This window comes from Mytilus galloprovincialis, chromosome 4 (genome assembly GCF_965363235.1).
Source record: "Mytilus galloprovincialis chromosome 4, xbMytGall1.hap1.1, whole genome shotgun sequence".
NCBI classification, from domain to species: Eukaryota; Metazoa; Mollusca; class Bivalvia; order Mytilida; family Mytilidae; genus Mytilus; species Mytilus galloprovincialis.
In genome coordinates this window covers 73,995,881-74,011,682 of record NC_134841.1, presented here as the reverse complement: position 1 = coordinate 74,011,682, position 15,802 = coordinate 73,995,881, and the positions used below count along the sequence as shown (strand labels likewise).

The 15,802-nt window shown below is 33.0% G+C and overlaps 1 protein-coding gene across 1 annotated transcript; it reads right to left on the bottom strand.

Annotated features, from left to right (window-relative positions):
• Positions 1 to 2,822: 2,822 nt before the first annotated feature.
• LOC143072916 (large ribosomal subunit protein uL24-like) lies at positions 2,823 to 13,855 on the bottom strand. The gene is made up of 4 exons (XM_076248085.1): positions 13,732 to 13,855; positions 10,032 to 10,213; positions 9,278 to 9,418; positions 2,823 to 2,966 (listed from the first exon to the last, which is right to left on the bottom strand). The coding sequence occupies exons 2-4, from the start codon at positions 10,197 to 10,199 to the stop codon at positions 2,844 to 2,846; spliced, it is 432 nt and encodes a 143-aa protein (XP_076104200.1). The 5' UTR covers positions 10,200 to 10,213; positions 13,732 to 13,855; the 3' UTR covers positions 2,823 to 2,843.
• Between the last annotated feature and the right edge of the window lie 1,947 nt (positions 13,856 to 15,802).

Sequence of the window (15,802 nt, the reverse complement as noted above, 5' to 3'; positions counted from 1 at the left end):
TTTCTTGCTATTGCTCAATACTGTGTAATTGAAAATGTCTTGCTATTTCACAATACTGTGCAATTGAAGATTTCTTGCTATTGCTGAATACTCTGCAATTGAAAATTTCTTGCTATTGCACAATACTTAATATAATAATTTTAGATCCTGATTTGGACCAACTTGAAAACTGGGCCCATAATCAAAAATCTAAGTACATGTTTAGATTCAGCATATCAAAGAAGCCCAAGAATTCAATTTTTTTTAAAATCAAGCTAAGTTTAATTTTGGACCCTTTGGACCTTTATGTTGACCAATTTGAAAACGAGACCAAAAATTACGAATCTACATACACAGTTAGAATCGGCATATCAAAGAAACCCAATTATACAATTTTTGATGAAATCAAACAAAGTTTAATTTTGGACCCCGATTTGGACCAACTTGAAAACTGGGCCAATAATCAAAAATCTAAGTACGTTTTTAGATTCAGTATATCAAAGAACCCCAAGGATTCAATTTTTGTCAAAATCAAACAAAGTTTAATTTTGGACCCTTTGGACCTTAATGTAGACCAATTTGTAAACGGGACCAAAAATTAAGAATCTACATACAGTCAGATTCGGCATATCAAAGAACCCCAATTATTCAATTTTTGATGAAATCAAACAAAGTTTAATTTTGGACCCTTTGGGCCCCTTTTTCCTAAACTGTTGGGACCAAAACTCCCAAAATCAATCCAAACCTTCCTTTTATGGTCATAAACCTTGTGTTTAAATTTCATAGATTTCTATTTACTTATACTAAAGTTATGGTGCAAAAAACAAAAAAAGGGCTTTTTTGGCCCCTAATTCCTAAACTGTTCGGACCTCAACTCCCAAAATCAATCCCAACCTTCCTTTTGTGGTCATAAACCTTGTGTTTAAATTTCATTGATTTCTATTTACTAATACTAAAGTTATTGTGCGAAAACCAAGAATAATGCTTATTTGGGCCTTTTTTTGGCCCCTAATTCCTCAACTGTTGGAACCAAAACTCCCAAAATCAATCCCAACCTTCCTTTTGTGGTCATAAACCTTGTGTCAAAATTTCATAAATTTCCATTTACTTAAACTAAAGTTATAGTGCGAAAACCAAGAAAATGCTTATTTGGGCCCTTTTTGGCCCCCAATTCCTAAAATGTTGGGATCAAAACTCCCAAAACCAATCCCAACCTTCCTTTTGTGGTCATAAACTTTGTGTTAAAATTTCATAGATTTTTATTTACTTTCACTAAAGTTAGAGTTCGAAAACTAAAAGTATTCGGACGACGCCAACGTGATAGCAATATACAACGAAAAATTAAAATTTTTGCGGTCGTATAAAAACTCAACACTGAGCAATGAACTGTCAAATGAGGTCAAGGTCAAAATAAAACCAGCGCGACCAACACCTAGATCATAAAAAAAATCATGAAAATAAGGTCACGCACGGTCAGATGACACCTGCCAGCTAGATATGTACATCTTCCAATCATTCCTTACACAAAATATAGACCTAATGCAAACAGTACAAGAAAAAAATGAGGTAAAAGTCAGATGACACCAGTCAGTTGGACATGTACACCTTAGTCATTCCATACACGAAATATACTAGGCCTATTGCTTATAGTATCTGAGATATGGACTTGACCACCAAAATTAACCTTACATGAGGTATCTATAAACAAAGTATGAAGCATACAGGTCTTCCACTTTCTAAAATATAAAGCTTAAGTTAGCTAATGCCGGCAGATTACTATCACTATGTCCAGCTTTCTGCAACTTAAGTTGCAGACTCGGCAAAAATCCAAACACAAATACTACTTTGACCACTGAACCATGAAAATGAGTTAGACATGTTCATCTTACAATCATTCCATACACCAAATATAGTACCCGGTCACGACCACTTGTACTTTTGTCCATCTGATGCATTGAGCCTTTTAAAACTGATTTTTATAGTTCGTTTTTATGCTGTACTGTTACAGCAGATTAGGAAACCCCACTAGACAGATTAAACTCTCTCTTCATGTTTATTTTCGAAATTTCATATTTCCTATTTATCATTTTTTTTGTGTCAGATAGCATTATTTTTGCAAAATCCTGCAAAATGAGGAGTGCTTCAGTTGGCCCCTTAACAAAAATGTGTACAAGTTCAGTGATAATGGTACCTATATATTTTTGCATTGCACAAGGTCATGTTGTTCTCGACTGTTCTAATCTATTGGATGTATACAGATTTACATTTAATGACTTGGACATTTTTTTTCCAATTGTTATTGGATTTGACTAAGCTCCAAGTAGCTGGGAGTACTCTCAAATCTGTTTTTATTTCTCGTGTTACTTGTTTATGTGGTTTGTATCGATTTGACAATTCAAACTCTTTTCAATTGATTTTTTAGTCATGTTCAGTTACACCAGATATGTTCAGTTACTCCAGTCCCAGTAAACCTTGATAACCCCACCTCATTCTATGCGAAGCTGTCTTGGGTCAGGAATATGCAAGTATGTTGTTGTCAATTGAAGCAATATTTCATATTTGTTTTTAGTTTCTTGATTTGTACCTAAATCAGGCAGTTAGATTTCTCTCTTGAATTGTTTTATATTTGCCATTTCAAGTTTTTTTTGATAGCTTGCTATGCAATATGGATTATGTTTATTATTGAAAGCCATACAGTGACTTAAGTCGTTAACTTCTACAGCATTTGGTCTTTGATGAAGAAAAAAATCAATTTCTTTCGAGAATGGCAAACCGCCATTTATAGGAACTTTAAATAAAAGTATTACTGGTAAAGTATTTGACACATGAAATGAAACACAATATTTCCCATGATATTTAATAGTTTATGAAGTTTCCATAATAGTTTCTTCTGTGTGTTTGCCTTTGTCAGCGACTTGTCTGGATCGGGCTTTACGTTCCAGAATCCTTTTCCTGTCTTTATCAATCTTCAATTTGACAATTACTACCTACAAAATAATAATGCACAAATGTTTAAAACAAATATATATGTATTTTTTTTCATAAAGATGTTTTAAGAATCATCCATGCCAACAAAATAATATATTTAAATCAAGACCTGGAGAAAATATAAGTTATATATAGACAGGAGGATAAACAAAAGTTATTATAGCATATATAACTGCAGAATAAAGACATCTAGACAGAATCCAGCTGGTGCTAAATTCATATACATGCATTTAATAGCAAAATCAATACCAGTCAGCACTGTTAGCCACTAGTCTGAAGCCCCAGACTCAGGGCTCACACTACTTCAGAATTATAGGGAGAAGTGACTTCTCTTTTTGAAACTGATAGGGAGAAGTGGTGAGATTTGAAAGAGAAGTGCTCATTCGCGCGGGTGCGCTACAATGTTTGGATTTTACAATAGTATAAAGGGCCATATGTAAATAATGTTCTTTTTATGTTGTTCAATTCATATGAGTAAAAAATTACAATTAAAGTAACATTTGAAATTAAAAGTTGTTTAAGTTTTACTAAGGTTCTTGTGAGAAACTACCAACTAAATATCTAGCACTAAAAAAAAAAATTTATTTTAAAAAATGTAAAGAAATTATATCAATTACAATTTAATTAAAAATTATCTTGTGTATGAAATTCAGTGTTTCTCATAAAAAAAAATATAAAAGTTATTAAGCTGGGCCATAATATATTGATATTAGTATAATAGTTTCAGAGTTAAGCAACTTTAATCAATAGTTTGAAACATTCATAAAAAATATAGGGAATTATATCCACCAATCAATTAGATGTAACCAAAAGTCTCTTAATGCGTGTGGGATGCGTAATTTTTCCCCTTTGGGATCAATATTCTTCTGTCAGCTGTTCCATCCGTGCGTCCGTAGTAATTATTGTAAAAGTACGGATTTCGGTCATAGCTGGTCCGGTTCAGATCCGTAGTTTAGAAATCGGTCAATGGCGGACGAATGCAAGAAAATTTTCAAAAATAAACGATGTTTGACAAGTTATTTGGAAAGGAACATGACGGTTTTAATGCAATAAATGGATTAAACATTTACTGGAGGCAACTTTTATCACGTTTAAATGAAGTAACAAACTTATTTTGCCGTCGAAATTTAGGTTGATGTACGTTTTCGAGTATTAAACAAGCACCGGAACTTGCAAAAATGCACGAAGTGATAAAAAGTTGTATTTTTATCAAATAACCTGATACACACTGCGAAGACAATGCTTCAACCTCTTTTCTAAAGATAATGAATAGTTAATGTCTGAATTTCTTTAATTATCAGTAAAAAATTGATGTTTCATCAACTTGGTAAAAATTGAAAATGTCCGATGACGGAAGCGACTGAAAGCGACTTTCGTCAAATACAGGGCGACTTGTTTTCGCTTTTGGGGGTCGGGGAAAGCGAAGTGACGGTCGGGAGGGCGACTTCTTCGCCCAAGTCGCCTGGTAGCGTGAGCCCTGCAGACTAGCAACATTTTATTCAGACCATTAAGGTGGTACCTAACACTACAGGGAGATAACTCTGTAAAATCAGCAGAACGTTTTAATGACGTTGTGTTGTTAAGGGAATATTAAGCTTCTCAATGATCAAAAGAAGTGTTCGTCAAACTGCTATATAACCAGTGTATTTTTTCTGATTAAACGGTTGGTTCAAATTTTTTGAAAATTTTATATTTTTGTCAAAGCATCAAAGTAAATATTTTGTCAAAATTTGAAGAAAAATAAACGAGCCAAATTAATTTTAGTTTAGGTGTTGGGTACCACCTTAAGTATTTGCAAAACTTTGTTTACACATAAGAAATTAAAACTGTTGGAATATTGTTCTTCAGACTAATAATTGGAAGAGATTTTGGTGCAGACTGCAATACTGAACATACCATGAAAACAATGTATATTTTTTGACAGAATTACTGTCAATATCAAGTTAGGTGCATATATAAAACCGATCAGAAATAAGTATAATTTTTTTTATTATTTGATTATCGGAAGGAAAGGAATCTTATTTATAACATAAAATTTACCCCTTTAGATCAGTCACTCATTGGGAAAACCAGAAGTGATCTCTTTAAGTAACATTCCTTTGAAATAGGAACATAGTTCAACTTGGCATTTTTTTTTAAAAAATATTAGGGATTCAAATCAACATGTTGATGAAGATGACAGTTGATCGAGGTGAGTGCATGGGAAGTTGTTACTGTAATACAATTAATTATTTGAATAAATGCAATGATTAAATGATTTGACTGTAAGGAACCCATCTAGATATGTTCAATATAGACAGGAGGGTTTACAAAAGTTTACTATAGCATGTATAACTACAGAGCAAAACCACAAAGATTGAACCCTGGTGCTAAACACATGCATTCAATTTAAAGGTAAAATTTGTGTTTTAAATCATTGCAGATAATTATACAATCATGATAATAAAGGCTTGGAAGAAGATCTGGTGGTCCTCTCCATTCAATATTTATATTGCAAAATATCCATATTGTGTCTATTCTTTGCAAAACTTTGATGGTCAAATCTTTCAGTTCATAACTTTTTGTGATCTCTGTAAACTTAAGAGGTACTTTTAAGTTATACTATGGCTTGTTTTTCTAGTTTTGGAAGTTGTGTAAAGACAATAGACTGTTCATTTCTCCAAAACCAGAATAAGTTACATTTTCACAACAGGCTTAAGCTTGTTTTATGTTCTGGTTAAGACATACTGTGGAATCATTTATTATCATGGGGATCAATTTTTGTAGCTATTTGATCAGCATATACAAGCCAACAAAACACTTGAACTTTGTTGAGACATTAAAAATTGTGTGTATAGAGCATAAGGATCTATCTTCCTTTAATCCAAATGGTGTGTTTAAATCATCAATAATTGTTTAAAGCAAATTTGTATTACAGTGTAAAGTAGTGATGAACTGAGTTTGATACCATGATACAACTTTCTATGTTCTTAGAAACACAGAAAATATTTGGGATTAAAATTAATTGCTGAGGAAGCTGACAGCTGATTGAGGGGAATGCATGGGTACTAAAATGTTACTGTATTTCAATTAAATATGTTTACAAAATGCAATGATTAAATGTATTTGACTGTAAGGAACCCATCTAGATACATAAAATATAGACAGGAGGGTTTACAAAAGTTTACTATAGCATGTATAACTACAGAGCAAAACCACAAAGATTGAACCCTGGTGCTAAACACATGCATTTTATATCAAAGGTAAAATTGTCAACTTCATATATTTTATACATGTATCATTGCAGTTATTAACTCTTTGAAAAAGTTTGATTAATGTGGAAATTTTTCAATTCTGGCAAGGGAAAAATAAATAATATTGATACAGCAGGGCTCTTGTTGTATGTTTTGGGTATACTGGGGATTCATTTATTATTTCGTGGGTACCAATTTTTTTTGGGGGGGGGGAATTCAATTTCATGGTTTTGCCAAAGCCCATGAGAAATTAGTACCTAGTGACCTATTGGCATGTTGTGCTTTTACATTGGATTTTGTTTTTCAATTATGTCATATGGTGACATCAAATCAACAAACAATATAAACAGATGACACTCCCGTAGGCCTACAATACTTTTTTTTTACTTCAGGAAGTCTTGAAAATCTGTGTGATTGAGTTTCATATATTCTGTAAATGCAAATATTTGGAAAATACTAAAATGCAGGCAATTTTTGATTACTGTTTGAAATATGTGTTTTTTATGGTTTTCAGTGAAAATTTAAAATACAATTGTCTATCAAACTTCTATTAATTTAATATATGGTTCTTCACCAACTTAAATTAAAATTAATGATAGATTGTTGTTTTCTTTATATCATGCGGCAAATATTTCAAGCAAATTTACGACAATCCTTAAAGGTCTGGTGACTGCATTTGTACAGGGACCTAGAGAAGTTTTTGAAATTTTTTAAAAAAATATTTTAACAAATGCAATGTTTAAATGTATTTGAGTGTAAGGAACCCATCTAGATATGTAAAATATAGAGAGGAGGGTTTACAAAAGTTTACTATAGCATGTATAACAAGAAGTAATTGTAACAGGATGCTGTTACGAAGTCTCCCAAACAAAGCTCCCATATTAATTTGACTTGTTTAATTGTCCCATACAAGAATATATATGGTTTAGAGGTGGGGATCTTGACCATTTACAAGTTTTCAAACAAGAGGGGGTGGGGTGACCCCCTAGGGACTTCCCTTTTATTTCATTTATTTTATTGTCCCCTACAAGAATATATATGGATTAGGGGTGGGGATCTGGACCGTTTACAAGATAATAGAACATTCTCAAATTGAGCGGGGTAGGGGTAACCCCATGAACTCTCCCTATATTTCAGTTGTTGTGTTTTATTGTTCCATACAAGAATATACATGGTTTAGGGGTGGGGATATGGACCGTTTACAAGTTTTCAAACACGACGGGGTGGGGTGACCCCCTAGGGACTTCCTTTTGATTTCTTTTTATTAGTTTTATTGTCCCCTACAAGAATATATATGGTTTAGGGGTGGGGATCTGGACCGTTTACAAGATAATAGCACATTCTCAAATTGAATGGGGTGAGGGTGACCCCCAGGGACTTCCCTTTAATTTCATTCGATTTGTTTTATTGTCCCCTACAAGAATATATATGGTTTAGGGGTGGGGATCTGGACCGTTTACAAGATAATAGCACATTCTCAAATTGAACGGGGTGGGGGCGACCCCCAGGGACTTCCCTTTAATTTCATTCGATTTGTTTTATTGTCCCCTACAAGAATATATATGGTTTAGGGGTGGGGATCTGGACCGTTTACAAGATAATAGCACATTCTCAAATTGAACGGGGTGGGGGCGACCCCAGGGACTTCTCCTTTAATTCATTAAATTTGTTTTATCGTCCCATTCAAGAATATACATGGCTTAGGGGTGGGGATTTAGACCCTTTACAAGATAATAGCATATTCTCAAATTTAAGGGGGTGGGGATGACCCCCTAGAGATTCCCCCTTTATTTCACGTGATTTGTTTTATTGTCACTTGATCATTTCTGAAGACTGTGTGTGTTTATCACTTAAAGTTTTAAAGTTATATTCATTTGAAAATTTTCTAAAATAAAATCCCATAGGGTTCTATAGTAAACCCCTCCCTTCTTTTAGCCCCCCAAATAGACCCCAATGTACAAACGAACGATTGATGGCTCACCTAGACATGTTAGTCTAACATTTTATGAAATCCTAAGTAAATCTGACAAGTGGTTTTGGAGAAACGCTGCGGACAAGTTCATTTTTTAAAGTGGCGGAAAAAGAAAAAGAAGAATAATAAAAATAATAAGAACTGAGCAAAAACAATAAGTCTCCAAACTTTGTTTGGGAGACTTAACTACAGAGCAAAACCACAAAGATTGAACCCTGGTGCTAAACACATGCATTAATTATTCTACTTATTATGTCAGTTAACAGAAAATTGTTTCTGTATCCAATTTTTATATTTAAATTACAACGTTCCTTTGTACAACAGGTAATCCAGGACATCAAAGATATACATATTTCTTAAGCACCCACCCTGTTTTGATTACTTTCCAATCAGGTTTACAATACCCTTCGCATTTTCAATTTAATTTGGCTATCAAGATTATTTTAAATCAAATCTGAACTGTTAATGTCATTTATACAAAAAAGAATTCATTTGAGATATTTACAACTTCTAGTAATATCAGACTAATTGAACAAAGAGAAGACCCTGCTTCTTACTTGCAGTGAAAGTGTAACATCTTCAGCAGTATTCTCGTCCTGTTTCAATTTCAACTGATGTAAATTTATCATTTTGTGTATTAGTAGGTTGCACTTTGTAAATACAGCTGTTTCTCAAACCACGCCTCTTTTGGGGAGATTTAGAATATTCATAGAAAATTAATTTTGTTTACATACTGGTTCCCAGTTATGATCTCTGTGTTCCATCTCATAGAGACATAACTTGGAAATGTTACCAGTAAACATACATGTGCAATTGTTTCTATTGAAATCTGTGGTAACCTTTTATTTGAGGTAGGGGAAGTTAAGAAAATTAGTGTTAGTTTAAACTGTGAGAAGTTCAGGGCATATAAACGTTGAAAATATGCCGCACAGCCCTATATTTTGACCTTTGAAAAAAATTGTAGTGCATATGAACTTTCAATTCTAGGATCAGATTTTATTCAAAACTTCATAGTAAAAGTGGTACAGTTTTAGCTGTAAAAGGAGTTCCTATGGGAAATTGCATTGTCAATATTTACAGAAATGCAACCTAGTATTATTTTTACCTTTGATGGGTCAATTCCTACATGGACAGAAGCTCCATTGGCTTTTTCTCTCTGAATTCTTTCAATGTATATCACAAACTTCTTTCTGTATACTTGAACAACTTTGCCAACTTGCTGTCCTTTATAATGACCTCTGACAACCTATAAAGTAATGTAATATATATGCATTATGAAAAGGCACATTTGTAGCAATAACTTTATATGTGTCAGTAATGACAATTTTTACACAAAAAGCAACAATAAAATGTAATTTCCTCACCATTAATAAGAGGTTCTCAAAGTAGTATAAGGATCTTCATAAGTTGCATTGGAGGTCCAGAACGATTTAAAAAAATTATATTCCACTGCACTTTTCTGATTTTAGCATATACAAATATGGCATGACAAGAACTAGGTATAACTTTCTTTTATTCTCTTCATTTTTTCATCACTGTTGGCGTTTCATACTTTCCACACAGTAATACTTTCAATCTTCTATTGTAGTGACAACTTCTTTAATTGACAAAAAAACTCATTACATCTTCATTACATCTAAGAGTTTTTTAGTTTTAGTGACACAAAATGTTTTGATATATTGCACTTCAGTTCTGCCAATGCATTTAAACATTTTTAGTCTGTACTACATGTAGTATACATTTTGATGTGTCAACAACTATTTTTACGAAAACATGTGTGATGAATCTTGAATAGATGAAGTTAATGTCTATTTCTACTAGACCTCCTCCTCTGCATAGGAAGCAAATATTGGACTTACCTGAACCTCGTCATCTTTTCGAATAGGTACACTTCTGACATTGTATTTCTGTCTCAAGTCTTTTGACAGAGCAGAGCTCATGATCTTCCTCCTTACATGGGATGGTGCATTAAAATGGCGCTTCCTATTCTTCCTACGAGAGGACGACACCATTTTGTTGAACTTCATCTTGGCCTTTATATCTAAAAATATATATAAGATCATGACTACATAGAGCATCATAACACCAAAATTGAATTATTAGAGACTGAGCATTTTTTAAGTGTAATGGATCTCCCTTCCCCAAGACAGTTTAATGGTTGGTGAAAGTAAGCTTGATAACCACTCCTCACATTACGTATGATTTCGCTGAAAACTTTAATTTGTGACATAGCCTATTATATTTTCTCTTATCTAACAGCTTATTAGCTGCGGACCATAGAGCTACGGATTTTTCCTATTTCTAAAATTCGGAATTCCGACCCATGTTCAGGTCGCACTTATTTCCCCAAAAAATATTGTTTATAATCCATGCAAAACTTGTCAATATATATACATGTAGTTCGTTTCGTTAGACATTTTTCTAGGATATGACGTACCTATTTATGTTTGAATATTCATTTCCTTACCACAATTATCTAATATTAAAACCATTTGTTTACATTCTCCGCCTATTGAATCTTGTCGTGACGTCATAAAAAACAAGAAAAGATAACTCAAATATCCTTGATCTCCTATGTTGGAGGTGAGGAACGCCTATGAAAAACAAGAAAAGATAACTCTTATCGGAAAACATGTGTAAGCTTGTTCACTTATTTCTTAGCGAGAATTGAATGTTTTTAAGACTTTACAACATAATTCATACGAAATATTTTAATTGCAGGGAAGAATGATTATTTCTGTTAGCATTTAACTTTAATTAAAGTTGAAAAAGTCATGAAATTAAAATAAAAGACAATGTAAGCACAATAACACGTTTTTACGATAAGAGTTATCTTTTCTTGTTAATCATGACTCACGAGGAGATTCAATACGGCTGAAAAAAATAGGCGGAGAATGTATACAAATGGGATTAATTCGATAATAGTGGTAAGGAAATGAATATTCAAACATAAATAGGTACGTCATATCCTAGAAAAATGTCTAATGTAACGAACTATATATATTGACAAGCTTTGAATGGATCATAAACAATATTTTTTGGGGAAATAAGTGCGACCTGAACCTTGGTCGCCAGGGCTTTCCATTGAAGCCGGTAGCCGGCGGAAATCCGCCGTTTGCGGTGGCTTCAAGTGCCGGCTACTTCGCTGACAAAAATATAAATTCAAAAAGAAAAAAATATCTTTTTCAAATGTTTACAGGCAGCCGAGAGACGTATTGTCGCAAAGTCGCGGTCACGATAAACAAGGATGAAAAGTCAGTGTTTACCTTGGGCTAAATATAGTTCACATGAATTCAGGTCACTGATTGGTTGTCTATTTAAAGTCAGAATGCATCGTTTCTTTTCAAAGATAACAAGAGAGACGTTCCGGTGGCCATTGAAGGATAACAATAGAGACGTTCCGATGGTCATTAACTCGTTGGCTTTTTTGGCTTTTAAAACGTGAAGACAATCAGATTAGGATGACAATCTTATGTTATGAAATAATATCAGTCAAATTAAAGAAAGTGTAGTAGATCATATTGTTCAGAATCTGGAAAACAGTCTCTTTTGAAGTTCATTTTTCAAAGCCCACGTGGTGTTCAGAGAGGTCAAAAACGAAAGTAGAATATTGTCGACTCGACCTCAAATAAATAACATTTCCAAATGATTTATGTATCCGAATTATTGAATAGTTTACAAAAAAAAAAAGAGAAAATCAGGGGATATATCAATTTTCTGTCAATGCTTGAGAAATAATTGTATGGTTTAAATACGCGTAGTGGGGTGCTCATTTTCGCCGGGGACACAATTTCGCCGTTTAAGGATTTTGAGGTGTAAAAACATCAAAGGATGGCTGAAATGGAAGAAATGTACCCGTAAATTATATTTTCATAACAAATATAATATTTTTTTAAACTGAGACAAAATTGCGGCCCCTACCGAAAATGACCGAAAAACGGACAACGATTTTCGGACAATTTCCTGAATAAAAAACACGATTTCAAAGAAGTATTTCTAAGTAAATATTTGACTGAATGCCCTAATTTTGAATTATTTATACCTTTGAAATGTCTGCTATTCATCTATAATGCAATTGATTTGATAAAAATTGTTAAAAGCTGCGGTTATTTGGTTTTAAATAGATGTGTAAAAACGGCGAATATGTGTCCCCCATTGACAAAACATCCGGAAATTTCAAACACCCTTTAATCTAACTTTTCAGATTATTTTCTTAAAACAAACCAGTTTTCAAGCTTAAGTAAATTTTGCATTTGAAGTTATCTTCATATAGAAATATCAGTATACTTCAAAAACATTAAGACCTGAACATAAGCTGTAGAAAACATGGAAAGATGTGGCGAAAATGAGCACCCCACTCTAACAGTCTTCAGAGAGAAAAGGGGGGTCATTTGTTTACAAATGCACGTAGTTATGCAAAATAAATCGATCAAGATTTTTTTAACAAACCGGATTATTATATGAATAAATCTCCTTTAAAAGTAAATGAATTTCAAGCATAAGGTAATGAAAATAAAAAAAAATAACATAAAAAAAAATGAAATTTCTTTGAGATTTTTTTTTCTTTCTTTAATTTCATACATAAAAAATGGTCATTTGAAAGATGAAATTAGGTGCCAGGAGATTGCGAGAATGCAGGATTTTGCTCTATTTATATCAGAGCTTCTGGGGGCCTTAAGCGGCCCCCATACCCCCTGCCGTAAGGCACCAAGCTTACAGCTTGGTGGGCATCCGGCTTCGCCGAACGCATGTTACAGCCGCCTACAATTTTAATTCAGCCTTCTACTTCAATTTCAATGGAAAGCCCTGGGTCGCAATTCCGAACGTTTAGAAAAAGGAAAAATCTGTAGGTCTATGGTCCGCAAAGAGTAAAAAAATAACATAAGGACCTAAAAGCTACGGTTCCGCAGCTAACAGCTTACATACTAATATAATAAAGCAGCTGAGCATGTCCTTAGAGACTCATGTAAAAGACAATATTGTGTAGCCTAAGCACATTCTATTACTACAATGTTTGGGTCAGCAAATAATTGTTTTGATACAATGCATATGGTGTAAAGTCTAAAGAAGTTAAGGTCTTGACATTCAGAAATTTAATCGAGAAAAGGCTGTCGTACGCAGAAATACAGCATGTCTATACTTGCAAATCCAGTCGAACTCGTCATGTTTCAGAACTTGTTCTTGACATAAATGTGTATTCATATAATTTACTAATTTTACTTCATTTTTACAGAAGTCAAACATTATACACTGCCTGGTCACCTGCATATTTCGAATGCCTAGTACGAAGGGCATGTTGTATATCGTTAATACTGTGCCAAGTCGCTCAACTAGAAGTTTACTGCAAGTTGTAAAGTTATTTGCAGTTTCTTCAAAAATTTCGTTACCCATAAAAACAAATATAGAATTATGAACACTATGTATAAAGCTTAGCCAATTTGATGGAGAGAGGTTTGAGAGTTTCTTTTATTTACTGTAAAAAGCAATTTAATTTTGCTAGATGATGAATGTGTTGATTAGAATAGGGCAGGATTTAAGTCTATGGTAAATATTTTCTACCTTTCACGTTATGGCCAAAACCGGAAAAGGAAGTTGTCTTTGTTCAAGTATGACTAATAACCAAATACTGTACTGTTGAGCAGTTTACAACCACGAACCTTTAGAACTGAAATACGTGATAATATTAGATTAGTCTTTCCAACCCTCTTATTCTGTTAACGTCTATTGATAAATAAAATTAACCATTCAGTTAATGATAAATGACGGTATGTCGTCATATTTAGGACATTCTATATTAAAGTCATTCAAAACTGTCAAAATTTACACAGGTTGAAGAAACACTTTATTATAAATATAAATGGAAAGAAACCTATGAGATAGGATATTGAAATGAAATGCAAGAAGATAGGTTTTAAAATTTGTTTTAATAAAATAAAACAAAAAATGTTGTCACCGACCTTGTTTTCTTGCAACAGGTAAAAAAATAAAATTTCTCTTTCATCCTTTCATAAAAAAATATCTTCTTCTTCTTCTTTAGTTACGGAATACCATCAACTTTTTGAGGATAACTTTCTGGCGCATGCTTGTATGAGGTCGCTTTAAGTTAATTTCATTTTTTTTTTATTACTTCTATTTATTTATGAAATTTACATTTTTTTAAGTTTCAATTTTTACATTTTTTTTTATTACTTTTTTTTATAACTATAAGATAAAAACAATAAGCACATTTAGTTTAGATGAGAGTATGTTTTAAGGAGCACCTCATGAGTGAGTGCATCCTTAAAGTTGTCTGTAGAGGTTTGGTTTGAGATATTGGGTGGTAATTTGTTCCAATCTTTGATTGTTTGGCGGAAAAAAGAAAATTTAAAGGTGTCTTTATTACACTGAAGTTGTCTGTATGTCTGTTGATGGGTAGTTCTTGTTTTAAACTGGCTTTTTATGAGTATATCTTGCGATGGTATTGCAATTTCATTGTTGATGACTTTGTGCAACATTTGGAGTCTGGTTTTTAGTCTGCGTTCTTGTAAGGATTGCCATTTTAGATGTTCTATCATTTCAGATACACTGCTGGTATTGTGGTATCTGTTGCAAGTATATCTTGCAGCTCTTCTTTGTACTTGTTCCAACTTATATATATTTTCTGAGGTGTATGGATCCCAAACTGTACAGCAGTATTCTAGTTTTGGTCTAACTATTGTTTGGTAGGCTTTTTCCTTAACTAATTTATAATTAATTTTTAGATTACGTCTGATGAATGCTAATGATTGGTTTGCTTTTGCTGCTGATTGTTGAATATGTTTGTTCCATTTGAGGTCTGAAGAAAGAGTAATGCCTAAATATTTTGCAGATTGAACTTGTTCTAAGATATGACCATGCATGTTGTAATAACAATGTTTTTTCTTTGTTGATACTCTAAGGATGTTACATTTGTCTGATTTGAGTTATCTCCCCTCAAATGAATAAGTTGACAATATGATTTGAACGAACACAAATAATTAGTTTTTTGATAAATCAGTCTGAATAATGCAATTAATCACACATTTTGTTTTATTGCAATCAACAGTATTATTTAGCCATCAACTGCTTATCTGTCTATATTTTGGCAATTTAAGGAAAGAACTAGACCTATTGTGAGCTTCTAGTTTATAATGCAAGATGAAGTCTACCAACTGTGCAAGGGCGGTACATGTATAGCCAGTCAAAGTCGTTAAAAACTTCAATATATAATCTATAATTACCAAATGGTAAAAATGAAAATATTTAAAAGCCCATTAAGGGGCAAGCCTGGGCCGACCATGTAGGGGCTGTATAGCCAATTAAGGTTGTTATATGGCTTTTTATGTTTCTTTGGCACATATATGATGTGGCTCTACTTAAACATCCCGTCAATGTGTTATTGTACTATGGTTAATTTGTGCATTCTTGTTTTTAAATTTTGCTAATAAGATTGGTCTATATGCCATTTTGAGATTCTTTGTTACATATTAGTTTGTTTTTATAGCGATTAAGATTATAACACAATGTTGACTGCTGTACCCCTATTTTTGACATTATTACCTATTATGTCCGTTTGTTTTGTTCACATATATTTTTCAATATAATGGAGTTTGATGCGTCTGTCATACAAGTA

Bases quoted from the DNA above. Each gene is read 5' to 3' on its own strand.
- LOC143072916 (XM_076248085.1), bottom strand. From the start codon at position 10,199: ATGAAGTTCAACAAAATGGTGTCGTCCTCTCGTAGGAAGAATAGGAAG. The intron at 9,419-10,031 runs GTAAGTCCAATA...ATTACTTTATAG, and splicing joins GAAAAGATGACGAGGTTCAG to GTTGTCAGAGGTCATTATAA. The intron at 2,967-9,277 runs GTAAAAATAATA...ATTATTTTGTAG, and splicing joins TAGGAATTGACCCATCAAAG to GTAGTAATTGTCAAATTGAA.